Source organism: Apus apus, chromosome 16, assembly GCF_020740795.1.
Source record: "Apus apus isolate bApuApu2 chromosome 16, bApuApu2.pri.cur, whole genome shotgun sequence".
In the NCBI taxonomy this organism is placed as follows: domain Eukaryota; kingdom Metazoa; phylum Chordata; class Aves; order Apodiformes; family Apodidae; genus Apus; species Apus apus.
This window is the reverse complement of record NC_067297.1, coordinates 348,568-373,931: the sequence shown is the minus strand read 5'-3', so window position 1 is coordinate 373,931 and position 25,364 is coordinate 348,568. Positions and strand designations below refer to the sequence as shown.

Genomic DNA, 25,364 nt, shown 5'->3' with positions numbered 1-25,364 from the left:
AGCAGTGCAGGCAGCCATGTCAGGACAAGCAACTTGCCTGGTCCTGGGCTGGGGCCAGGTGTCCTTGGCCCCTCCATCCCCAAGCATCCACAGCTGCCAAAGAGCACAGGTGAGGCTATACGTCAAATTATGGATCAGTTTTGAGCCCCTCACAACAAGAAGGGCATTGAGGGACTGGAGCATGTCCAGAGAAGGGCAATGGATCTGGGGAAGGGGCTGGAGCACAAGTCTGAGCTGGAGCAGCTGAGGGAGCTGGGGGTGTCCAGCCTGGAGACAAGGAGGCTGAGGGGAGACCTGCTGGCTCTGCAGCTGCCTGAGAGGAGGTTGGAGCCAGGGGGTGTCAGGCTCTTCTCCCAAGGAACAAGTGACAGAACAAGGGGGAAAGGGCTCAAGTTGTGCCTGGGGAAGTTTAGTTTGGATATTAGGAGCAATTTATTCATGGAAAGGTTTGTGAGGCCCTGGCAGAGACTGCCCATCCCTGGAGGGATTGAAAAACCATGCAGATGTGGTGTTGAGGGACGTGGTTTAGCGGTGGCCTTCGCAGAGCTGAGTTAATGGTTGGACTTGATGATCTGAAAGGTCTTTTCCAACATAAAAAATTCAATGGTTCTGTGATTTCAGGTTTTTACTGTTGGGGAAATACCCTGGGACAGCAAAACCCTGGGTACAGGTGACACCAAGTCAGGACATTTAGCTAAAGCTGCCATCAAATTTTTGTGGCAGAGAATGACACAGTGTTGGGGGTACTTTATCCTGTCCTTCCTATGCCCCCAGCTGGAGCTGAGCAGCTGCCCCAGCAGCTTCAGCACCACAGATCCTGAGGATGGGGTTCTGGTGATTTGCCTGTTTAAAATATGGGGCAGCCATTTCACGGGAATGTTGCTGCTGTTGCAGCTGGGGGAAGAGCAGGCAGGGGACAGGCAGGACAGACAGACACGGCGGGCATACACATTAGTGGTCTAAGCAGCCCAAAGGGATCTGCACTCAGCCCATCCAAAGCCTCTCTGAGATTTGGGGATATTTGGATGGAAATTGGATGGAAATCTGAAGTAATTAAATCAGCTAAAAAAAGAAAAGGAGTAACTTTTTTTAGGGAGATTTTGGGCTCTGTTTGCCTGGAGGTGCTCCATGTTCCTCTCCAATATGGACGTTTCTCCTCCTCCTCAGCACAACTTTTGTCAACTTCAAAGTCATGTACAGATAGGCACTTTTTAGGCACTTTTAATACATTTTAGCAGATCTTTCATTTTGCTCATTCAAGCCAGGACCCTTTTCACTTGTGCCACTGAAACAAATTTGCAACCCAGCCTGCGTTGGACATTGATCTTATCACCTGCACCCCTGCTGCAGAGCAGAAACCATCGCCATCCCCACAGTGCTTTGAGGTTGGAACATGTGTAATAAATCCAGGGGTCTGAGGGGTCAGATGGGACCTCTGCAGCCGCATGGCCTCGTCCTCCTTGGGGTTCCCCAGGGAACCCACAATAGTTGCCCAGTGTCCATAGGGAATGGTCACCAGCTTATGGGTTGGTGTAAAACTGTGAAGTCCAGTACCCGGAGAGTAACATTCCACTGCTGCTGGTGACACAGGGGTCGCCCCATTTTCGTGGCCGTGGCAAAGTGACCATGGGCAGTGACTCAAAAGATGTCAAGCTCCGTCTGAAATGCTTTTAATAACGTCATTTCAAACCTTTTTAACTGCTTCCAAGCCCGGGCAGCGGGACACCCTGCTGGGTCTCCCTGTGCATCCCGTGGGATGCCCGGGCTCGGACAGAAGCCCCCAGGGAAGCCCGGCGGAGGCGCCGCGCGGGGCCCCGCGGCGGCTGGTGCGGGGGGGGCGGGACGGGGGGCGCGGAAAGGGGCGGAGAGGGAGCTAAGGGGGAGCGGAACGGGGGGAGAAAGGGCGGGCTGAGAGGGGCGGGTCGAGGCGCGGAAGGGGCGGGACGCGCAGGCGCGCCGGGCCGGGCCGGGCCGGGCCATGGAGCGGTTCGGCGGCGGGGCCGGGGGGTACGAGGCTGCGGAGCAGCAGCAGCTCTGCCGGCAGCAGGAGCAGCTCTCACGGCAGCAGGAGCGGCACTACCGGCTGCTCTCGGACCTGCAGGCGCTGGTGAAGGCGCTGCCCAGGTGAGCGGGGGGCGGCGGGGCGCGGGGGCCGCGCGGGGCCGGCGCTGACCGGGGCCCGGGGCCCGCAGCCCCTGCCAGCAGCGTCTCTCCTACACGACGTTGAGCGACCTGGCGCTGGCGCTGCTGGACGGGACCGTCTTCGAGATCGTGCAGGGCCTGCTGGAGATCCAGCACCTCACCGAGAAGAACCTCTACAGCCAGCGGCTGCAGCTGCACAGCGAGCACCGCGGTGCGGGGCGGGGGGCGGGGCGGGGCGGGGCGGGGCGGGGCGGGGGGAGGGAGGGGCGCCCGGCGAGGGCAGGCGGGGAACGTCGCGGGGGGACGGGAAGGGGCCGTGGGGCGCAGGCCGGGGTACTGGGGTGAGGTGGGAGCGCACGGGGAGCCCGTCCCGGGGCGCTTGGGTGGGGGACACTGAGGGGAGGCCTGGGGCGGTGGGGACAATGGGGGGGGGGTGGAACTGGGGAGGGGGCGACGCTGGATGGTAAACTGGGGTATTGGGGGGGCACTGGGGTGCGGGGAGAGCACCGGGGGGATGCTAAGGGTGCGGGTCAAGAGCGATAGGGGGGTGCCAGGCAGTGGGGACGCTGCGGGGAAGTGGTGGGGACACTGGATGGGAGGCAGGCCGGAGGCATCCAGGGGGGTGGCTCTGGGGGCAGGTTTGGGGGCTCTAGTGGGGGGGTATACTGGGGGGTGGGAGTGGCCGTGTCCTGACCCGCAGCCCCTCCCTCGCAGGGCTGAAGCAGGAGCTATTTCACCGGCACAAGGAGGCCCAGCAGTGCTGCCGGCCCCACAACCTGCCGCTGCTCCGCGCCGCCCAGCAGCGAGAGATGGAGGTAAGGGGGGCCAGGCCAGGCACAGTCTTCCCCTGGCTGTGTCCTCTCCTCAGGGGGCTCACAGCCCCTTTGCTGCAGGACCCCTCCTGCGTCACAGCAGTATGTCCAGAGGGTTTAACTGGTCACCTCTCCACAGCCTTGGGAGCCACCAGCTGTCCTCTGGTCTTGCTAGCACAGCCCTGGGTTCCCCACTCGGCCTTGGGGTCCCCTTTTCTTGCTCTTCCCTTTGTCCCCCTCCCAAGAGTGGGGAACCTAGGCTCCTGCCCTGTAGAATAGCTGCAGTCCAGGCGTTATTTGGGAATCATGGAACTTCAGGAGTCCACTCCAAAAGAGCGATGGTCTCCACAATGCTTTAACAGTCTTTGTTATTTTACAGGCTGAAGCCTGTATGTGGGTACAGAGCAAGGTGATAGAAAACACAGAGGAGGCATGTGAAATCTGCCATTATGTGGTAGCAAGCAGAAAGCAGAAAATACTTTAAAAAAAAAAAAATCACACTTAGTATCACTGATGAGGAGGAACTGCCTTGAGACATGTAAGCATAGAAGTAGTTTCTTCGAGCATTTGGAGAAAGGCACTTCAGCATGAGCAGCACTTTAACACTGAGTCCCAGAGGACTTATCTGTACACTGGTGATAAGATAGAGGCAGTTTTATAAGGTGAAATAAATTGCAAGTGGCTAGTTATCTTAATGGATGGGGATAGAGTGGAAGTTACTCTACTCCATGAAATGCAAACAGATAACTGCTGAAATACACAGGCTCTTTCCTGACCTTTGCCCATGACAAGCACCATGTCAGTAGTCATTGTTGGATCTTTTGTTTTGGTGTTTCCACATCCCTTGTTTCCTATTGAGGACTAAAGCCAGGCTAGACCTCTAGAGGTTAGTTGTCCCTGTTGCTTCTGTCCCTGAGTAACTTAGACTTGCAGCAAGCAATAAGCTGTACTGCCTATTTTAGAGTGTTTCAGTATTTTCTTTACTCGGTAAGTAGACCACATATGTGCAATTACTCCTTGTCTTGCATTTCCTTCCACCTTCCCTTTGACTTTCTCTTACACTTGTCTCTACCAGGTGTTCCTAGAGGTATTTCTTCCTTTTTGCCCTGATACTTCTGCTGTAAAGCATTTTGAGAATAGATTGATCACTTCAATAACAATTGATACGTGTTGGAGCTGCCCTCTGAGGTCAAAGGCTTCAAAGACCAGCTCCTATGAGACAGCTTGGGATTGGTCTTCATAAGGGCTAATACAAGATGTACTTTTTAAATGTCTGGCTCCCTAATAGAACTCATGGCATTTAAAAGAGGTTTGCCTATCGTACAGGGTCACCAGCCACTGGAGCTGAAGCAAAAACTTGTGTTTAAGCTTTTTTTTCCTCTGATACTTTAGCACTTCTCTGTAGCCTAGAATCAGCTGCTAACCCTAAACAGTGTGTAGGCACTTATATCTGTTTTTTTCCAACCCAAGGAAAGTTGCTCCTCTAGCACAGTGAGTGCAGGAGACCATGGTGTGGTGCCTCCTCCCTCCCCCAAAGTGGCTGGGAGGAAGGTCTTTGGAGACCCAAGGATTTGAATCTTTCATATCTTCCACAGAGCATGACTGTCTAGACTGAAGAACACATAAGGACAAAACTGAAAAACATGTAAGGACAAAGCTTTCCTTGGTTCATTAGCATCCCGTAATGAAGGAGGCAGTTAGCCCCTCTACCTCACCTTTTGCTGAGACTTGACACAGTCCTTGGCCCTCCTTAATAGCATGTAGTTCTGCAGAGCTTGCCCACATCTCTGGACATCCTTAAAAATGTAAGACACCAATGGACTACTGTACATCCAAGAAAGGTTTCATGAGGTGGCTCCTGCTCCGTGCTCTTTGTGTAGGCCAGGGCCAGACAAACCTCAGCTCTTTTCCAGACTGTTCAGGACAGAACCCTCTATTGTTCTAATTCTGGATTTTCCCCAGGATGTGTAGCAGCACACAGGCTTTCTGCTCCCCTCTCAGGTGGATCTGCCCAGGTCTCTTAACCATCAGATGTAGGAAATCCCAGGCTTTGTAACTTCTCCCCTTCTGTACAGTTAGGACCACTTACCTCTGTGAATATTTCCAGCTAAGTGCCTGCCTCTGTTTCCTATGTTGCAAAGGGGCAGCAGTGCCCAAGGAAAATGTTTAAACTTGTGCCACTTATTTCTTGCAAGAGATGTTTTGTATTTAGATGAACTTTGTATTCAGGTGGGATTTGATGCTTCCTGACTTCCCCTGTGTCTTGCTCAGTGCAGCCTGGTAAGGCTGTAGCACCTCCATCCATGCCTGGCTTTTTATTTGAGCTGGGCTCTCCTTGTCCCCTGCCATTCTTCTGCTCTCTTCTCTCCTCTCATACAGAGTTTCTGGTAGGGTGAAGTTTTCTCCAGAGCTGACTGGCAGTACCCCTTCCTGCAGCTGGCAGAGCATGTGAACGCTCCCAGAGTGTGTCGTAGAACCACAGAATGGTTTGGGTTGGAAGGGACCTTAAAGATCATCTAGTTCCAACACTCCTGATTTCCAGGGTGCCTTTGATGTGCCAAATGGTCACTGTGCTCCATTTCTTCTGCAGAGGCAATGCAGAACTTCCTCTGCTGAGCTTTAGTCAGATGTTGGCAAGGCAGGAGGGGCTGCACTCTCCTGGTTGGGCCTGTTTTGCAAAGTTCTTGTTTGATAATGTTCTCACTTTGTCACAAGTAGTGCTCCAGCACATTGTAGTTTCAAGGAAGACTTCAGCTTGCTGTTGTCAACACAAAATAAACCAGCTTTCCAGGTGCCAAGTTAGGTTTTTGAGAAGTTCAGCACCTTTGGTGAATAAATGGGATCTGGTTGTGATTTACAGCTCCAGCTCTGTGTGTTAGTGTCCAGGGAGCAGGGAGGCTCAGGGAAGTGTCTGAGCTGGCACCTTGTTGAGTGTTGGCCTGTGTTACTCCTCCAAGTCTCTCTTCAGCCTCACCAGTCCTGTGAGGGGGATGAGATTCTTGTCCCTCAGACTTTCAAGCCCTTGCTGCTGGAGTGTTCAGCCATAGCCTGCTGCTCAAACCTTGGCTTGTCAGGAGAAATCGTTCAGATACCAATCGGTTGCTCGTGGTCTCTTTCCTGGCCTCCAGACACAGAAAGCTGGCTGCCACCAGCCATTTCCCTGCCTTTTCTGGAGTGGTAGCTCGCTGTCAGGCAGGACGGGTGGAGGAGGTGAAATCTGGAGCTGTGCTTGCTCCCTCTGCTGTCTTGGAGCCTCCAGAGCAGAAGTGCTGCAGGATCCAGTTGCACTTTGGTTTCAATAACAGCCTTGGAGATTAGAAAAAGATAGAATGAAGGCAAATCCTCTACTTTTTTTCCCAGTCTAATGTTACCTGTTTCAGGCTGTGGAGCAAAGAATTCGAGAGGAGCAGCGAATGATGGATGAGAAGATAGTCTTGGAACTAGACCAGAAGGTGATAGACCAGCAGAGCACTCTGGAGAAGGCTGGTGTGTCTGGCTTCTACATCACCACAAACCCACAGGTTGGTGTTTAGGCAGGGAGCATAAGATTTGACAGCACTCTTGTGGTAATATCTTTATTTAAAAAACAAACAAACAAAACAATAAAAACAAAACACCAACCTTGAACTTCATGAATTCTGAATCGCTGGGTCAGAAAGGAGGATCCATCCTTTGCCTCATCAGCTGATGAGCAACGTGCCCTAGGCTGACATGGTAGCAGGTTTATAATGAAGGAGCTGAAACCCATTAGACAGCTTTCTGCAGTGATTATCCCAGTGTAGGGGAATGAAATGCTGTGCCTGCAGTGCTGTGACTGTGCAATGGGTCTGAACAATACTAAAATAAGTGGCTGTGTGGGTTTTTCACTTTTGTACTTAGCTTAGCTGTGCAAATTGCCTTCAAGAAGTCTATCAGGCAGCTCATTAATTCTTGACTGTGACTTAGTGGAGATGATGATCTCAGACTGTGATTAGAAAATTGTTCCTGGTTTCCCCAGTGCATCTGCTCTTCAAAGTCATGAGCAATCACGTGGGTTTTTCTCTGGTGTCTTAATGTCACCACAGGAATGAAAAAGTCCAGCTTCCAAAGTCTCATTGTAATGCCACAGAAGCTTTCAGGGAATGCAGAAACAGGCTGTTCTTAACTCTGTTTCTTCATCTGATTAAATTTCACTTAGATAAAGACCTACTAGTAAGAAAAGACTGCTTAAACTAAGTTAGTAAAACAGGCATTTTCTAAAACCCACACAATTCCTGGCTGTGTAGCCTTGAACAAGCCTTTTATTTTTCCTGTGCTGCTGTTCCTCAGCTCTATAATGAAGGGAGATTTTTCTCTCCCCTCCTGCCCCCTCATTTTATGTTATTTTAGTAAGTAATAACTCTTCACAGGGTTCCTATTTGCTGGGGTTTGTTTATGTTTGACTTTACCATAGCTGGCAAACCAGACCTAGACCTGAATGCCACCATCATGTGTCACTGCTGGAATCTGTTCTCTAGGCACTTCCCATCAGCTGATGCATTTCCCCCTCCAGTCTGCTTTATCAAATGCCTGCTTATGCAGTTGATACAGTTTTTAATTCAGTCATGTAGTGTCTGCAATCCCGAGTCACAGCACAGGGCTCACTGAATTAGATATTCCACTCTGCAGTCCCTGTGCCAAATGGCTTGTGAGCTAAGTGTTAGTAAAGAACAGGCAGATGGGGAGGAAACCATAAGCTGATGTTGGTGACTATAGTAGATGGGGTCTGCACTTGATTACAGTCATGGAAAAGGGAGTTTTTTGAAGGGGAATGAAATACCTAGAGGAGTTTTATGCACCAGCACAGCAGCATGTCACACGTGTTAGACTCCACTTTCAGAGTAGCCCAAGTGATGCCTCCTGCTTCTCACCCTGCGTTTGAGGGGAAGGGACCAGGACACTGGAGATGCTGCTGGAGATGGGGGGGGGAGCTCTGCTGAACCCCAGCACCTCCACTGGGGCCTGTGGCTGTGTTGCGGGGACCCTGCTGCTCTGCTCCTGGAGGCTGCTCCAGAAGGCAAAACCTGCAGAACGGACTGGTCCTCACTGCCTGGGTCACTAAACCATGGTCAAGAAAGAACCTTTCTGAAACCTTAATGTACTGTAAACCCCTGTGGCTCCTCAAACAGCTACAGTTGCAGCAGATCTCTCAAGGTATTCCTGCTTTGTATTTCATAGAAATGCCTAAATGATTAAGCCTTTGTTTTGTATCTCTGTGCTTTTGTTCCCTGAAGATCAGCAGCTCTTGAGTGGGTGGTACAAACCAATTCTTTCTGCTTCCTGTAACAAGGAAAGGGATCAGCTTTTTCTTGCAAAAATGTCTCTCTCCCTTTGCAGGAGCTGACTTTACAGATGAATTTACTGGAACTTATTCGGAAGTTGCAACAGAAGGAATCGGAGTCTGGGAAAGCTTTTTCCTGAAGGAATGAATCTGCTGTTTATTTTCCAGAGTTTTCTTCTGACTTCCCTTTAAAGAGTAGATCATTAATGTCTTTGCTTTATATTGTGTCAGGAAGAGGCTGCTGGCTGTAGAAGATGTAGCTGAAGCCCTTAGATAACCTTAGAGCTAGGGGAGACAGACCCCAGAGCAGGGGGGCAGCATCAGGCTGCCTCTCTGGTCTGCCAAGCATGTCCCTCTGTTACCAGAGACTCTGGAGGGTGCCAAGATGGGCCACCTATGGCCCCACAGCACCGGGGGAACGGGGCTGGCACTGCGGCACCAAACCAGCCCAGCCCCATGTGTGCAGAGCAATCCAGCCCAGCGGGTGAGCAGCGTCATCTCCAGACTGCAGGTTCCTCTGCCGCCTCTGGGAGGAGGAGCGTCCGTGGTGGGGAATGGGGAGGAGTGATGGGAGGGGGAAGCAGAGGGCACTGGCCACCCGGTGCCACCTCACCCTGGCAGGTGGTTTGCAGCTGAGGAAAAGAAAGGCCAAGGCTTATCTACATGAAGATCTTCTGTGTGTGTTGAGGCAGAAACAGCCTCTCCAACAGGAAGCCCCTTTCGCTGTCTGTATTAAAGAATATCTTGGGCCTTTGCCTGCGGGGCTGTGACATTTGCAGTGTTCCCTTCTGACTTGGACAGCAGAGAAGCCTTGAAAGCTTTTGCTTTGTTACTTTAAGCCAGTTTCTAAATGGAGAAATAAAATATTCTGTCCTGCAGCTTTCTAAATGTCAGTGAATCCAGTTAATGGTTGTCCCATTCCTTCTTGATGAGCCTGGGGCTTGGGGTGCACTAGATTAAAGCTGGGGGGAAATCCTGAGTGTTTCTGAGACTTTTCAGCATGGAGGTGATGACCTCCAGAGTCTGAGTCCTAGGATGTGCAGTGTCAGCAGTGTGTTGGTATCAGGCACTGTGCAGTGTTGGCTGTCTGTAGGAAACAGGATGGTGTGAGGGACAGTCTGGAAGCAGTTCTGCTCTTCACGGATGAAGTTTGAGTCAGAGAAGCTGCTGTGGCTCAAAGACTTGGCCCATGGTGTTGGGCTTTGCTTACACCCAGGTCACTATTTAAGTCACTGAAGTTCTGGTGGACAGTAAGTTATCCATGGGACATCAATGTGGCCTGACAGGCCAAAGGAATCCTGGGGTGCGTTACGAAGAGTGTGTTCTGTAGGTCAAGGGAGGTTCTCCCACCCCACTCCGCCCTGGTGATACCACATCTGCAGTGTTGTGTCCAGTTCTGGGCTCCCCAGTTCAAGAAGGACAGGGATTTACTTCAGAGAGCCTATTGGAGGCTACAAGGATAATTAAGGGAATGGCACACTTGTCTGAGGAAAGGCTGAGAGACTTGGGGCTGTTTAGTCTGGAGAAAGGATGACTGAGAGGAGGTCCTATTAATGTTTACAAATATCTGAAGGGTGGGTGTCAAGAAGAGTGGGTCAGTCTCTTTTCAGTGGTGCCCTGTGATAGGATGAAACCTGGACCATGGGAAGTTTCATCTCAACGTGAGGGAAAACTTCTTTACTGTGAGGGTGACAGAGTCTTGGAACAGGCTGCCCAGAGAGGTTGTGGAGTTTCCTCCTCTGGAGACTTTCAAGACCCATCTGGATGTGTTTCTGTGTGATCTGCCCTGGGTCATCCTGCTCTGGCAAGGGGTTTGGACCTGATGATCTCCAGATGTCCCTCCCAACCCTGACCATTCTATGATGCTAAGGGTTTCTCCAGCATTCCCAGAGCAAAGCTTGTATTTGGGAGGCACCTCCTTCTCATTTCTGTTTGCTCTTGCCTGCTGTTACTGCAGCAGCCTCTTCACACCAGAAGGCAGTGTCAGAAGCTGCAGTGCTCTGCTGATGAACAAGGCTGGGAAATGTGTCTGTACCTCCTGCCCGAGGTCCTGAGAGTCCTTGTGTTCACATGGAAGCCGATCACTGGAGCTGGAGTGAGAACCTGCTGCAGAGCTGGAGAACCAGCACATAAAAGGAAACTGACAAAGGTGTTGGAATAGCTTGTGGGTAGCCTTTTGGTTGGGAGGGGTGGTGGTGGAGGAATTGTCCAGTGCTGCAGACAAACACACTGAAGATCAGCAGCTATAAGGACCAACAAGGCTTTTGCAAATTCAGATGAAGAGGAGGAAGGGGGGGAGGAAGAGGAGGAAAGGGGGGGGGAGGAAGGGGAGGAAAGGGGGGAGGAAGAGGAGGAAGAGGGGGAGGAACAGGAGGAAGAAGAGGAGGGGGAGGTGGATGAGGAAGAGGAGGAATTCCTCCGCCCCAGCAGCAGGGCCAGGTCCGATCTGCACCGTGGCCCGGAGCCCCCTGTGAGCCCAGGAACCATCAACTTTCCGGGCTCAGCAGGACCCCCCGCAGGGCCAGGGAGCTCTCTCCTGCAGTTCAGCCTGGGCTGGACACGCCAGTATTAAAAACATTGTGTATGTTTTTTTATGAAATTATATTTTTATTATATACACTTTGTTATAATATGTTCTATTTTGATGTTACATATTTGCATTTGTGTGGCATCACTTAAAACCTGCAGTTTGTAAGTGCCTTTAAACAGTATTAAAAACATTGTATGTTTTTATTACATTTTCATTTTATTTTTATTATAATTTTATTATATTAATAATATATTAACGTATGCTGTATTCTTATTGTATACATTTTGTTATTATATTTTTCTATGCTATATTTTGTTATATTTTATGTTACATATTGTATAATTGCATTTGTGTAGCATCACTTTTAAAACTGTTTTGCTTTTCAAGTGCCTTAAGACAGTATTAAAAAATATTGTCTGTTTTTACTGTTCTGTTGGTATTGTGCTTGTTTTGTTATGCCTGCCAGGAGTGAGGAGAGGAAGAGGAGGGGGAGAAGGGAGAGCAGGAATAGGAAGACGAGGTGGAGGAGGAAGAGGTGGGGACGAGGGGGTCGAGGGAGAAGGTGTGGGGAGAGAGAAGGAAGAAGGAGGGGGGAAGAGTCATCCCCTGTTTCCAAGCACAGGTTGGTATTTCCTCCCCACAGGAAAGTGCTCCTGTGGTTCAGCAGCTGAAGACAAGAGGTTCTGCTCCTCTTGTTAGAAATGAAATGTAGTGTTGTTTTTGCATTCTAGTGTTAGAAACATAGTGTCGGGTTTGTTTTTTTTTATATATATATACCCTAGTGTTAGAATATAATAGTTTGTTTGAGAGAAGTGAGATACCTGCACATTCCAAGGACACTGGGAGTAGTTTGTGGTCCAAGAAACTGAGGGAGTGAATTGGGCTCCATCTGGGGATCCAAACATGGAGGAGGATTTATGGCCCAAGATCAGACCCAACAAAGCCACTTCTATCTTGCTCCTCGGGGCAGGATGACACCAGTAGGTACAGATCATTTTGTTAATTGGGAAGACAGCCAAGGGGGCAAGAATGGTCAAAATTTTACCTTAAAAGGTAAAAAGTAAACTGCTAGAATGGAATGTGTAAACAGGGGCAGGAAACTTATAGGATAATTAGAAGCGTTGGATAGGCTGTAAACCCCGAACTACCCAGCCAGTGAGAAAACAGGAGGGAACTTTGCATCGGGAATAGGGAATATAAACTGTTATTCACCTTGCTATGGGTGTGCCTGCTTGTTTAGGTCAGCCATTCTTGCAAGAATGTAAATAAACTGTGCTTCGCTGAAGGATCCGTGTGGGGCTGTTCATTGGCACGACAAACGTTTCTCACACTCTTGCAGGAAGATCCCCAGCTGGAAAGTGGGTTTATACGGGACCTGCACCACTGCAGGATCCTCACAAACCACCTCAAGTTGTGTTGCCCCTTGCCCCTCTGCTGGGAGCCCCGCACTCAGCTACTGACATGATGAGGAGCAGAGTGGGCCATGGTACCCTTTGGAGACCCTTTTGTCCTGCCTGTGAGAACACACACAGACACAGCAGCCTCTGGTCCTGACTGGGTGAAAAAGGCATCTGTCTTCCTCTGTGTTCCAGAGCCTTTAGTAAGGAATGGCTTCCTGAGGTGGTGATGAGGAAGGCAGGGATGAGCCCTGGGTCCTGTTGCAGACAAAGGGACTTGACACCCAGGATGCTGGGGAAAGGACTCCCCTGTTTTTAACATGAGCACTCTTCTAGAATTGCTCGGGTTGGAAAAGACCTGTAACATCATCCAGTCCAACCTTTAATCTGACTCTACTAACCCAGCTCTACCAGCCTCCTGCCAAACCATGTCCCTAAGCACTGTATCTAAACAATTTTAAAACACATTCAGGGATGGTGATCCAGCCCCTTCCCTGGGCAGCCTGTTCCACTGCTCGATACCCCTTTCTGTAAAGAAGTTCTTCCTAACATCCAACCTAAACCTCCCTCAGCATAACTTGAAGCCATTTCCTCTCATCCTATCACCACTTACCAGTGAAAAGAGAGGGATGCCCGCTTCTTCCAGCATCCTTCCAGGTAGTTGAAGAGAGCGAGAAAAGAGAGTAGAAATTGTTCCCAATATCCAGTCTAACCAATCTAAACTTGGCACAACTTGAGGCCGTTCCCTCTTGTCCTGTCACTTGTTACTTGGGAGCAGAGACTGACCTCCCCTGGCTCCAACCTCCTCTCAGGCAGTTGCAGAGCAGAAGGTCTCCCGTCAGCCTCCTTTGCTCCAGGCTGGACACCCCCAGCTCCCTCAGCAGCTCCTCACCAGACTTGTGCTCCAGCCTCTTCCCCAGCCTTGTTGCTCTTCCTTGGACCTGCTCCAGCCCCTCAATGTCTTTCCTGTATTGAGGTGCCCAAAACTGACCCCAGGACTTGAGGTGTGGCCTCACCAACTCATGCACAGCTGGAGTTGTGGCAGAGCTGTTGCTGCGGCTGGAGAAGTTCTGGGACAGTTGTGAGCAGGTACCACAGCAGCTTGGGATTCTACCACTGCCTTCAGCCCCCCTTGGCTGCTCTCTGCTGTGGAGTGGAGCCCACCAGAGCACAGGAGGGCTGGTCACGGCCATCTCTGCTGCAGGGACTGCAGTGGCTGCTCCAGCACTGCCATGACAACGGCAGCTCTCAGGCTTCCGGCTCCCACCATCTGCTCCACAGCTCTGCCAGGCACCATATCCAAGCTGAATTTTTCCATCTCATGTTTCAGGAAGGCTTTTCATAGGAGATGGAGAGTGGCAGGGTCATCAGGTGGGGTTCATTGATGGGAAAGGTAATCCTAAGGGAATATTAGTGCCAGGGATACCTCTTGGTCAGGGAATATTCAGTCACTATGATTTCAGTGCAGGAAAACTTGCTCAACACCCCCACCCAGCACTGCTGGGCAGCACGACATGGAGCACACACAGATATATTTCCAAGCAAGGGCCTTTCTGTCACTAGATGGTCACACCTTCCCACAGGACTGGCTGTGCCCCTGAGTCTGCCATTGTGCTGCTGCCGGTGGCAGCTGGGGCAGGGTTTGACCCAGTGGGAGGGCTTCAGAGGAGCTGGAAGTGCTCCTGGGAAGGGTTACTGGATTCCAGCTGGCTCAGCTCCTTGGTTCAATGCCCTGTGCAGCTCCCAAGCTCTCAACTGCTGCCCCAGGAACATGTGGCTGGGGGCCCCTTTGGTGACAGCTCAGGTGGCTTCAGCCACTCATGGAGCTAGACCTTTGCCTAAGTCTCCTTTGTGTGCCAGGAGTAATGTGGAGAGGGGATCCATGAGAAGGCCAAGATGAACAACTGGAGAAGTACAGCTCTGTGCCAGCTCTGTGTCAGCCATGAGCTGAAGGAAGGTGAATGATGGGTAGTAGAAAGGCACAAGTCCTGCTTCCTTTTTCTATACTTTGGGCTGATGAGGAGGATAGTGAGGTCTGCTCCACAGGAGGAAGTCCCACCAGCCTGCATAAGGGTGAATTTTTGCAGGTAGGAGAGCACCTAGTGTAGTGTAGGTAGGTAGGCTCCAAGTTGACCATTACCTCTCAGTGGTGACATCTGGGGTGATGACTGGTGCTCTATGAAAACATCAGCTTTCATGCTTGGTAGCCATAAAAAAAAAACAAATGAGATGTTAGGAAAGAAGCAGATAAGAACATGAAAAACAGCTTGCTGCTGTGAAATCACTGATGCACCAGCACCCAAACAAAGGCTCCGTCATCCTGAGAAGAGTGCAGGAGAGCTGGACCAGACTCTTCAAAAGGCCCTGGGGACAATAGAGGTCTGGACCACCTTCTAGGCAAGCTGGACTCCCATAATTGAAAATGAGGTGCCCAAGAGGGAACAGGGTAGAGCTAAAGCTACAGGGAACATGAAGAAGGACTTTGCTCTCTCGCAATGCAAGAGCTGTGGTGTTTCATGAAGCCTGTAAAAGGCATGTTCAGGTGGAGCAGAGGAATGGTTGGGGATTTCCCTGCCACAGAGGCTGGAGGAGAAGAAGTTTTATGCTGTTTCAAGAGGAGGTGAGGCACAGCTTCCCCTTCAGTGTGCCACTTGGAGCCAGGTGGAGTCACTACATGCTTTTGCTTGAGTTTTTGTGCCCTTGCAAAGGCACCAGCTTTGTTTACTCCTGAAGGCCTGTTGAGGAGCTCACCTTCCACTGCTGCACCTCCAGTGCTCTCCCCTACATCTCTGCTTCTTCACAACAAATACCTGAGCACAGAGGACACCCCTGGCATCCAGGCAGCACCTCCAGAACATCAGGGTTAGAGGGAGATTGGAATAGCCAAGGAGAAGAGGAACAGGATCTCAGCCTTTCACCCCACCCAACTGTCTCCATCAGCAGGGATCTGGGATAACCACTCCACCTTCTGCTACTCCCTGTGACACAGGCTGCAGCTCTCCAGCCCAGCACACAGGGCTCCAGGATAACTGTACTGGTGGCATAAAGCTGGGGTTGTCACTTCATAGAATTGGTTTGGCTGGAAAAGACCTCTCAGATCATCAAGTCCAACTGTTAACCCAGAACTACAAGGCCACCACTAACCCATGTCCCTCAGCACCACACCTACACAGCTTTTCAGTGTCTCCTGGGATGGTGACTCCACCGCTGCTCTAGGTAGCCTGGGCCTGTGCCAGGGCCTGACAACCCTTTCCATGAAGAAATTGCTCCTGATTTTCAATCTAAACTTCCCCTGGCACAACTTGAGGCCTTTCCTCTTGTCTTGTCACTTGTCCTGTCCTGTTCCTTGAGAGAAGAGACTGACGTCCTCCCTCCAGCCTCCTCTCAGGCAGTTGCAGAGAGTGAGAAGGTCTCCTCTCAGCCTCCTTTTCTCCAGACTAGAGACTCATCAGACTGTTACATCCTTGCACTCCCAGTGCTCCTGTGATGCTGTACGAGGTGATGCAATGCCCAGTGACTGCTCTCTGGGCCTCACTCTGTACTGGTTTCACCAGGTACACTGCTGGCCACACTTCTTTTGATGCAGCCCAGGACACAGTTGCCTTTCTGGGTTGCAAGTACATGTTGCTGACTCATGTTGAGCTTTTCATTGACCAACACCCCCAGTTCCTTCTCCTTGAGGCTGTTCTCAATCCATTCTCTGGCCAACCTGTATTTGTGCCTGGGATTGCCCCAACCCAGGTGCAGGACCTTGCACTTGGCCTTATTGAACTTCATGAGGTTGGCACTGGCTCACCTCTCAAGCCTGTCAAGGTCCTTTTGCATGACATCCCTTCCCTCTAGGGTGTCAACCACCACACAGCTTGATGTCATCAGCAAACTTGCTGAGAGTGCATTCGATCCCACTGTCCATGTTGCTGACAAAGATGTTAGACAGCACTGGTCCCAGTACCAACCCCTGAGGAACCTGTCACTTGGAAGAAGAGACTGACCATCCCCATTGCTCCAACCTCCTTCCAGATAATTGTAGAGACTGAGATGGTCTCCCCTCAGTCTCCTTTTCACCCCAGTTCCCTCAGCCGCTCCTGGTTAAGACTCGTGCTCCACACCCTTCCCCAGCCGTCCCATTCTGGCACACTCCCCTGGGGCTCGTGTCCAACCTGCAGCCAGAAGGTCGTGGAGACCCACGCGACACCCTCGGTGCATTTCCAAAAATTCAAGACCCTCCCTGTGGGGCTGGGGGGTGCTCCCATTACCCCAACCCAGCTCCGGCGGAGACACCCCTGGGGCGGGGGCTCCCCCGGGGCCCGCAGCCGCGCGGCTCCAGAGCCGCCTGCACCGGCCACTCCCCGCGCCGCGGCTCCCGAGCGGCTCCGGGCGCCGCCGCGCCGGCCCCCGCCCTTCCGCCGGGCCGGGGAGGCGGAGCCGGGGCGGGCGGCAGCGGCGGCCGGAGCCGGTGGAGCCGGGGCCGGTGGCGGAGCTGCGCGGTGCCCCTGGCCGCGCCCGCGCAGGTGAGCGGAGACCTCCGGGGCGGCGGGGCCGGGGCTGCGGGAGCGGCATCGCGGTGGGGCTCAGCAGGGGCGAAACGTTCCCTCCCCATCCCCGGGCAGGGACAGGTCCGGGGGCTGAAACCCCCCTCCCGCCCCCGGATCGATCCTCGCTGCGCGGGCAGCTCCGCGCCCCTCCCGGCGGTGGGTGCGCTGGGGTCGGGCACCTCAAGCCCTGCCGGGCGCGGATGTGGGTGCGGCGAGCGGGGCTGCGGGGGGGCTCGGCCAGCGCGGGGATGCCCACGGGCCCGTTGTCCCCACGGGCAGCGTCGTGCCCTCAGCTCGCGGTGGCCTTTCCGGGACCTTTTGGCCTCCGAGACAGGCGGACCCAGCGGGCAGGGCTGCACCCAGCGGCATCAGCCCTCGGAGAAGGACCCTGGGTTGAGGATGGGGGACATGCACCCCAGGCTGGGGAGGGGGGCAGCTGGGAGAGCATCCCCGAAATCACAGACTGCCCCACAGGGCAGCCCCAAAGCAGTACCTGAAGGTCCCCAGAGCTGTGTCCTCTCGCTGTGGCAGCTGCCAGCTGGGGCTGGTCGCTGGGCACTGGATGTGTTTCCTGGTCTGGCTGGGGATGTCCATGTCCTCACCGGAGCTGCTCTGGACTTCCTGCTGCACGCCTCCATACCACGCCTGAGCATGCCTGAGCAGGGAGATGCTACATAGCCCTTTGGTGGGTCCCTGGCATACCAGAGAGGTATCATCAGGTAGATGTTGAATAAGGTGGAGGAGAAGCAGCAAAGAAACCTTTGGTAGGGCCAGAACAGCCTGGTTTGAGCTTTAAGGCAGCTTCAGCTTAAAAATAAAAGCCTGGGAGATGGTCCCCTGGGGTTGCTGTGGTTTCCCTCCCACGTGGCACACAAGGCTGGCTGTCCTGTGCCACCACCCTGGAGGAGAACATGCTCTGGTGCCTGAGGAATGAGGGGCACCTTGAATGTGCCCCAGTGGCTTTCCCACCCTGTCCCCACCACCTGATACCTCCATGCGGGAGAGGACACTTACACCTTCCTGCTCCTCTGGCAGGTCTCCAGGCAGGGTCTTGCTGTTGTGGACCCCTCTCCCTGCCAGAGGGCAGGGGCTGCTGCCTCCAGGATGGCAAGATGGCTGCCACGCTCTGCCGACCTGACTCGCTTCTGCCAGAAACTCAGCCGGGTGAAGACCTTGGAGGAGGATATGATGGAGACATCCTTTAACAGATGCCTTTCTACCGTTGACTTGACACTGCTGGGCATCGGGGGCATGGTGGGCTCTGGGCTGTACGTTCTCACAGGCACTGTGGCCAAGGAGATCGCCGGCCCCGCCGTTATTGTCTCCTTCATCATTGCCGGCTTTGCCTCGCTCCTCGCTGCTCTCTGCTACGCCGAGTTTGGAGCCCGAGTACCAAAGACAGGCTCTGCCTATATGTTCACCTATGTGTCTGTGGGTGAGATCTGGGCCTTCCTCATTGGCTGGAACGTGCTGCTGGAGTACATGATTGGGGGAGCGGCAGTGGCCAGGGCCTGGAGCGGCTACCTAGATTCCATCTTCAACCACAAGATAAAGAACTTCACTGAGACCCATGTGGGTGCATGGCAGGTGCCGTTCCTGGCTCACTACCCCGACTTCCTGGCTGCTGCCATCCTGCTGGTAGCCACCACCTTCATTTCCTTTGGGGCCAAAGTGTCCTCCTGGCTCAACCATGTCTTCTCAGCCATCAGCATGGGTGTCATACTCTTCATTCTTATCATGGGCTTCATCCTTGCGCAGCCCAAGAACTGGAGTGCCCAGGAGGGTGGCTTCGCCCCATATGGGCTGTCGGGCATCATGGCAGGCACAGCCACCTGTTTCTATGCCTTTGTGGGCTTTGATGTCATCGCAGCCTCCAGTGAAGAGGCCAGGAACCCACAGCGGGCTGTGCCCAGGGCCATCGCTTTCTCCTTGGGGCTGGCCACCGGGGCCTACATCCTGGTGTCAGTGGTGCTGACACTGATGGTGCCCTGGCACACACTGGACCCCGACTCTGCCCTGGCAGATGCATTTTACAGGAGAGGCTACGCCTGGGCAGGGTTCCTGGTGGCCGCGGGCTCCATCTGCGGTGAGTACAGGCAGCGGTGGTGGGACCTGCCGCCCAGCTCATGACAGGGGCTGGCAACTGGGGCGGTTTGGGTCTGACATGGTCCTCCTTCTTCTGCCCATTCCTCAGCAATGAACACAGTCCTGCTGAGCAACCTCTTTTCCCTGCCACGCATCGTCTACGCCATGGCTGAGGATGGGCTCTTCTTCCAGGTCTTCTCCCGAGTGCATCCCCGCACACAGGTGCCTGTCGTCGGCATAGTGGTCTTTGGGCTGCTGATGGCCCTATTGGCCCTTGTCTTCGACCTGGAGGCCCTGGTGCAGTTCCTGTCCATCGGCACGCTGCTGGCCTATACCTTTGTGGCCGCCAGCATCATTGTCCTGCGCTTCCAGCAGCAGAAAGTGGAGCCCCGTGTGCCAGCGGCAGGTGGCCGGCCGAGCCCCGAGGCCCGCGAGGGTCCATCTGCTGGCGAGTTGAAGGAGTACGAGTCCTTCTCTGACAAGCTTCAGCTGGTGGACAGGGACAAGAGCAAAGAGCACCGGGAGCCAGGGCAGTTGAAGGCAGCTTTTGAGCCCTACCTGGAATTCCTCAGCGACTTCTACCCAGGTGAGGTGGTCACGGTGGCTGTGGTGACCCTGATGGTGTCTGCCATCTGTCTCTGCTCCATCTTGGTGTTCGGCAACACACACCTTCACCTGCCCACCTGGAGCTACTCCCTGCTGCTAGTCCTCTTCAGCCTGGTCTTTCTGCTCAGCCTGCTCCTCATCTGGGCGCATGAGCAGCAGCGGAGCACACAGACCTTCCAGGTATGTCCATGGGTCCCTCTGCCAGGGTCAGCGGGGTGGGAGCAGCTCTGATGGACCCATGAGGTGCTCTGGTCTGGTAAAAGCAGCACAACTGCTGAAGGAGGAGGAGGGCAAGGGTGTCAGCAGGCACTGTGTGTGGGAAGGTGATGGTGCCTGTGGTGTCACTCTGCACAGTCACCGGTCCCTGGGAGGGCACATCTCCTGCAGATCCGTGTCCATCCTGTGGGATCACTCCTGCCTGCCCTGGGCTCCCTTCTCCACATCCCCACAGTGTCCCCCTCCTCTCCTGCCCATCCCAACTCCTCTTTTCTTCAGACTCCAAATAACTTCTGTGCCTCTTGTCTTCCCCAGCCCATCAGGGCCCCAGTGCAGTGCTGCCGCATGGACAGTAACACCAGTGCTAACACCACCTCCCTGTCACACCCCTGCCCCAGCTTCTCCAGCAAGGACCATGTTGGCTCTGGATTGTGTTGGGAGCTTCTTTGGTCCCTGTGACGATGTCTCTGGGCTGTTTCCAGAGCCAGTGTCCACCCTGGCAGCCCAGCCTGCAGGCTGCTGGCCCCTGCCTCCCAAACTGGCAGTTGTTCATTTCAGCTGAGCTTTTTCTGGAAAAAGAAAAAAAAAGTCATTTCCAAAAAGCCTACAGTGAAAGTCACTTTGCCCCCACATTTAGCAGTGTTGGCTTTTGTGACTATGGATTTAAGAATGGTCTCACCACCCCTGGGCTCCATCTCTCCTGCAGATCCCCCTGGTACCCCTCTCCCCAGCGCTGAGCATCGTCCTCAATATCTATCTGATGCTGAAGCTCAGCTACATGACGTGGCTCCGTTTTGCCATCTGGCTGCTCTTAGGTGGGTGCTCATGTGGTGGTGGCTGCTTCAGGGGAGGGGGGAACCGGGGGCCAGCTGGTGGCTTTGGCAACTCTTTTCCCTCACTGATGGGTTTACAAATCACATTGTGCCCCTTTCTGCCTCTGATTTCCCTTTGGAGACGAAAGCCGAGGTCTCCCAGTGTCTCCCTGGCCCTCTCTGGTTCCTGGAGTAACACCTGGGGTGTTACGGATTGTTCCTGTTAAGGTTTGGGTACTTGTTCAAGCTCTTGTCTGGAACCATTCCCTGCTCCCAAAGTGGCTCCCTGGGGCTTGAGGAGCCCATTCCAGTGAGGGACTGCCCCTCCCTGGGGACGGGCATTGCCCTCCATTGCTCTTACCACCCTGCAGGGTTCTTTTCCACCTGGGAGCATCTCAGTGAAGCCCCCCTGGTGCCCTGGCTTGTGCTGCTCCGCCAGGTTGCTGGCTGCATCCGTGCCAGCCACCTGCCTCAGGCTGCTGCTCTCCATGTCCCCACTGCAGGGCTGCTTGTCTACTTTGGGTACGGCCTCTGGCACAGCAAGGAGAACCTGCGGGAGCCGCAGCCACAGAGCCTCAGCGCGCGCTACGTGGTGTTCCCCAGCGGCAGCCTGGAGGAGCGGGTTCAGGCGGTGCAGCCCAGCGCCCAGCCCAGTGCCGGCCCACCCGACGCTGAGGACTGCAAGAGATGACACCACCTGGGACAGAGGCACCCAGCTATGGGAGTGTCTGACCCCCCTCCCCATGGCGAGGCCAGAGACCCCTTCTCCTCCTCCCCATCCTTTTGTGTCTCGTGGCTCCATCCAGAGATGTCAAGGATGCTTGCCCTTCCACACCAGCTCCCCACAGAGTTGGGGTGGGGGGGGGCTGGCTCACTCCCTCCCCAGCCCCAAACTCAGGAACTGGGTCTTAGACCCCTCAGCCCAGCATCTGCCCAGCTCACAGGGAGCTGTGGCCTTGCCACCTTCCCCCAGCGCACCCAGGTGCCCTGCAGCAAATCTCCTTCTGCTGGCCCATCAGTGCAGTGGTGGGGAGGGGTGTGAAGAGGTGGGGAGGGGTGAAGAGGGTCTCCAGGACCCCCAGGACAGGGAAGACAGCCCAGCACGGCCTGTCCCAGGTCTCGCCCTGGCTGCAGCACAGGCTCTCGCTGCAGCCCTGCCCAGCCTCCTGCTGAGCTGCCTGCAGAAGGAGGCAGGGCCAAAGGTGCTTCCCCACCAGCATCTCAGTGATATCCCCATTCTCACTCTCCTAAAAGACTGGGGCTGAGGGGGGCCAAGGAGTGGGGACATGAGATGGAAAAAAGACGTGGCCAGAGAGAGTGGCTGGGCAGGGACCCCTGGAGAGCCATTGCAGGTTGGCAGGCCAACTTCCCTGCCTCCAGCACTGGCGGTCTCAGGGTCACCGTGCTTGGCTGGAAGGTCCTGCCGTGGTCCTGCCAGGGCCAGGCTCTTGCCCCAGCCCCATGCTGGATGTGGGCACTCAGGACCCCAGATTTATTGCCCTGTCCCCAGAGGTCCCCAGCAGTGTCCCTGAGCTGCACTGTCTGGAGCTGGCACCGCCTTCCCTTTGCTGCCACCTGCCCTGGCATGGGGAGTTCAGGCCCCTGCAGTGCCCCTCCCCAGGCTCAGGACAGGCTCTGTAGGGGCTTTTGAGTGTTTCCCCCTCCCTGGGTAGCATCCCCATGCTCTGGGGCTCACTCTGTTGTGTCCTGGGTGTGTCTCCAGCAGTGCCTATGAGTAGCCTGAAGTGGAAGGGCAGGGCAGTTTTGGCATGTTTCAGAACAAGTACATGGAAGAAAACAAGGCTGGGGAGCTGCTGGGCCTTGCAGTGTGGACACCCTGCTCCCTGCAGCCATGCTGGACATGCAACATCACCTGCATCCTGCCAGGAGCCAGGGACTGTGGGCAAGCTAGTCCCATTGCTGGCCAGTCCCTGGAAAATCTGAGGGGTCCCTAAGGGGTTTCTGTACAACGTGCTGCTCCCTAGTGAGCCCCTCTGTCTGCCAGCACTGCTCTGTGTCCCACCTTGCCCCTGCACTGCTGTCCCTGCTGGAGTGGCCCGTCTCCACCCTGCTGTGGCCCTGCTTGGCACCTCTGTCTAGTGGCTTGTGAGCATCAGGCTGACTTGGTCACCCACATAAATACTGATTCTGTGATGGCTCTGGTTGTTTGTGCTGTGTGTCGTCGTCATTTCCCCACCACCACCCCCAAGAGTCACAAAGGGAAGGTGCTTTCCCAGCCCTGAAAGCCTGGGGACAGGGAGAGAGGTGCCACCCCCGCATTCCTCCCAGGCTGGGGGCTGTCCCCATGGCTGCTCTCTGGCATTGCAGGCAGGAGCTGGGCACACTGGGTGGAGCCTGGATTCCCAGACACTGGCACATGCTTCCAGAGTTGGGCTGGCACATGTGAGATGCCTGGCCACATCCACCTGGCACCACCTGGAGCAGCTTGGTTCCTCTGGCACCAGCAGTTCTTTCTCAAGGACAAGTTCCAGCCAGACCCACAGAAACTGGGACCCCCAAGGGGCCAGAACGGGCGTGCAAAGGAACTTGAGCTTTAGAGGTGCATAAATGTAATGATATTCACCCAACCCAGCCTCAACTACTTTGACAACAGCAAGGGTGACCCTGAGCAATGCTGGGATGGTTTGCTCCAGCTGCCAAGGGTTAGGAACTGGATGGGTGAGAGAACTTATGAACCAGTGCAAATAATGGGAATTAAAGTGTGAATTACTTGAGGTAACCCATAGATACACCCATCCTCCCTGTTCTTCATGAGGGAACTTCCATTCCTATGATAACAAAGTTATTCCAAAGTTATTTTAAAAATGAAGTATTCAACAGGAGGGAGACAGCTTTAACTCTCCTTATCAAATGTTGGCTTTTAATCTCTGCTATAAACCCACTGTCAGCAGGATAAAGGCAAATAGAAAGGACCGTAAGTGCTGGATCAGGAGCAAGGGAGCCTAGCACAGGAATGGGAGGAACAGTACAAGTCCAAACAGAGCAGGGCAGGCTGAAGTTCCAGTACTTTTCTGTTTTCTTTTGGAGGGAAGTCAATGGAAGTCACATCACAAAATACTCTCAGCTGCCACTGGGGCCAGGCTCTCCCCCCATGGGCTCTGGATCAGCCTTTCAAATTGGCAGAGACCTAAGAGTTGTCAAGTGAGCCTCCTAACCATTGATATTTAACTTAGTTTAAAGCATTTATTTGTAAAAATGCAGAGAAGTTACTGCCAGGCTGCACCATGAAAAGCCAGCATGGATACAGGGTACCCCAGCATGGCTGGGAGAGGCAGGGGGTGATGGAGACACAGCTGGCAGGGAATTAAAGGATTGAAACATGGTTAATGGCAGCCTGGGAGGTGAGCCTGCCCTCTCAAGCACATCTGTAGGTTTTTTAAAAATAGGATTTTTTTTTTAAATGGACAACGCTGGTCTTCTCATCTATACCATACACCATCCTATTGCAGTAACATCCCCTGCACAGGCACAGAACATGAATTAATTGATTTGAAATTGTCTACCCGTTAAGGCACAGAAAGAAATGGTGGGTTGTCAGCAACCACTGCCACCAAGAAAGCCCTCCTACTTTTGTTCCTGAAAATTATGTTGTTAGGAAAAAAAAAAAACAACAACAATCTGAACACTCTCAGCAGTGCTTTGAGATGGCAGCCTGCAACTGCAGAAGGAAAAAAACACCCATTCCCCAGCTGTGCCCCCCTGCATGTGATCCATCCAGATTTAAAAACAACCCCCTCCCCCGTGTAGCTCACAAAACCCCTTCCACAGAGCAGGCAGAGGCAGCTGCTTGTTGCTTTGCTGCAGCTGCTGTTCCACCCATCTGCCACAGGAGCATCCTGCTCCAAACGATTTAATAAATAAATAAAAAAAAATCATATTTTCTGGGGCTTATGGAAATGGCCTAATCAGCTGAGCTGGACTGCATGGAAAGCAGTCTAATTAAAATACACCAGGGATGTATGTAGGTCAGCGGTGCTGGGGCTGCAGAGAACTGCAAGGGCTTTAGGGGCCACAAGGCAGGAGCAGCTCCGGCACTCATGGGATAAGAAGGTTACTGTGATCCCGGGAGGATAATCCCCCTCTGATGGTGTGGGAGTGGGCAGGCAGGGGCAGCCGAGCCTTGGCAGCGTCACGGCTGGTCTGGGAGGACTGGGAACAACCAGGGCAGTGGTGGTTTGCTGTGTCCTGGGAGGAGAGTTCCCACAAAGGGGGTGCAAGGAGAAATGAAAATCCACAGGGGGAATTACATGGCTTTTGTGCTGGGGAGAAAATGGGTGCTAGAGATGCCACCCAGGGGATGCCAGCCAGCATCGTCTAAATGGCAGAGACTGTGATTCAGTCCGTGTCCCTCCTGCCCTAGTCCCGACATGCAGCTCAGGGGCCAGGTATGCCCAGCCCAGCTCCACGGATGACCAAAGGAGACAGAGTTGATGGAGACCTTGGAGTCTCCAGGGAACCAGCTGGCTGCTGCTGCCCAGGCAGCCCTGCGGTGCCAGTGGTGGGAGCTCCTGTGGGATCGCCAGGCTTTGGCACATCAGAGCACTCGGGGTGGTAGTCGTGGGTGCACCCCAACACTGCTTCAGGGCCAGTTTAACTTCAGAGGCTCTAGTGAACTAAGCAGGCACTGACCCAGCTGCAGACCTGAGCCCTGTCCATGCTCAAGGGAGAGAAAGGGGAGATCTGAGCACTGGGAGAGGACGATGGACTGGCACCCAGGAGAGCAGCTCAGTGGCCTAATTAAATCTCTTCCCAGCCTTGTATTTCTAACTTATCTCTCCTGTCCCACCACCCCAGCTCTGACAGCAGCACAGACAGCTGCAGGGTTCATTTAAGGCTGGCTGTAAGTAATCCTCTCATTATCCCCTGCCATCCTCCCCTCCTCCTCCTGCAGCTACAGCCAGAGGCTGAG

At 53.8% G+C, this 25,364-nt stretch overlaps 2 protein-coding genes across 3 annotated transcripts; both read left to right on the top strand.

Annotated features, from left to right (window-relative positions):
- Nucleotides 1–1,958: 1,958 nt before the first annotated feature.
- Nucleotides 1,959–9,131, top strand: LOC127391444 (protein DGCR6). The gene is made up of 5 exons (XM_051634220.1): nucleotides 1,959–2,124; nucleotides 2,193–2,353; nucleotides 2,857–2,957; nucleotides 6,335–6,475; nucleotides 8,310–9,131. Exons 1-5 carry the CDS (start codon nucleotides 1,979–1,981, stop codon nucleotides 8,391–8,393), a joined length of 633 nt encoding a protein of 210 aa, XP_051490180.1. The 5' UTR covers nucleotides 1,959–1,978; the 3' UTR covers nucleotides 8,394–9,131.
- A 7,497-nt stretch (nucleotides 9,132–16,628) lies between these two features.
- SLC7A4 (solute carrier family 7 member 4) lies at nucleotides 16,629–22,581 on the top strand. Of its 2 annotated transcripts, none has more exons than XM_051634402.1 (4): nucleotides 16,629–16,691; nucleotides 17,751–18,801; nucleotides 18,910–19,586; nucleotides 20,938–22,581. In XM_051634402.1, the coding sequence occupies exons 2-4, from the start codon at nucleotides 17,820–17,822 to the stop codon at nucleotides 21,697–21,699; spliced, it is 2,421 nt and encodes an 806-aa protein (XP_051490362.1). In that variant the 5' UTR covers nucleotides 16,629–16,691; nucleotides 17,751–17,819; the 3' UTR covers nucleotides 21,700–22,581. The 2 variants fall into 2 exon arrangements, with proteins under 2 accessions (XP_051490362.1, XP_051490363.1); XM_051634403.1 differs by lacking the exon at nucleotides 16,629–16,691 and adding an exon at nucleotides 20,329–20,437 and having other exon boundaries at nucleotides 17,730–18,801; nucleotides 20,938–21,169.
- Nucleotides 22,582–25,364: the final 2,783 nt, after the last annotated feature.

Bases quoted from the DNA above. Each gene is read 5' to 3' on its own strand.
- LOC127391444 (XM_051634220.1), top strand. From the start codon at position 1,979: ATGGAGCGGTTCGGCGGCGGGGCCGGGGGGTACGAGGCTGCGGAGCAG. The intron at 2,125-2,192 runs GTGAGCGGGGGG...CGGGGCCCGCAG, and splicing joins CTGGTGAAGGCGCTGCCCAG to CCCCTGCCAGCAGCGTCTCT. The intron at 2,958-6,334 runs GTAAGGGGGGCC...TACCTGTTTCAG, and splicing joins CCCAGCAGCGAGAGATGGAG to GCTGTGGAGCAAAGAATTCG.
- SLC7A4 (XM_051634402.1), top strand. From the start codon at position 17,820: ATGGCAAGATGGCTGCCACGCTCTGCCGACCTGACTCGCTTCTGCCAG. The intron at 18,802-18,909 runs GTGAGTACAGGC...CCCATTCCTCAG, and splicing joins GGCCGCGGGCTCCATCTGCG to CAATGAACACAGTCCTGCTG. The intron at 19,587-20,937 runs GTATGTCCATGG...TCCCCACTGCAG, and splicing joins GGAGCACACAGACCTTCCAG to GGCTGCTTGTCTACTTTGGG.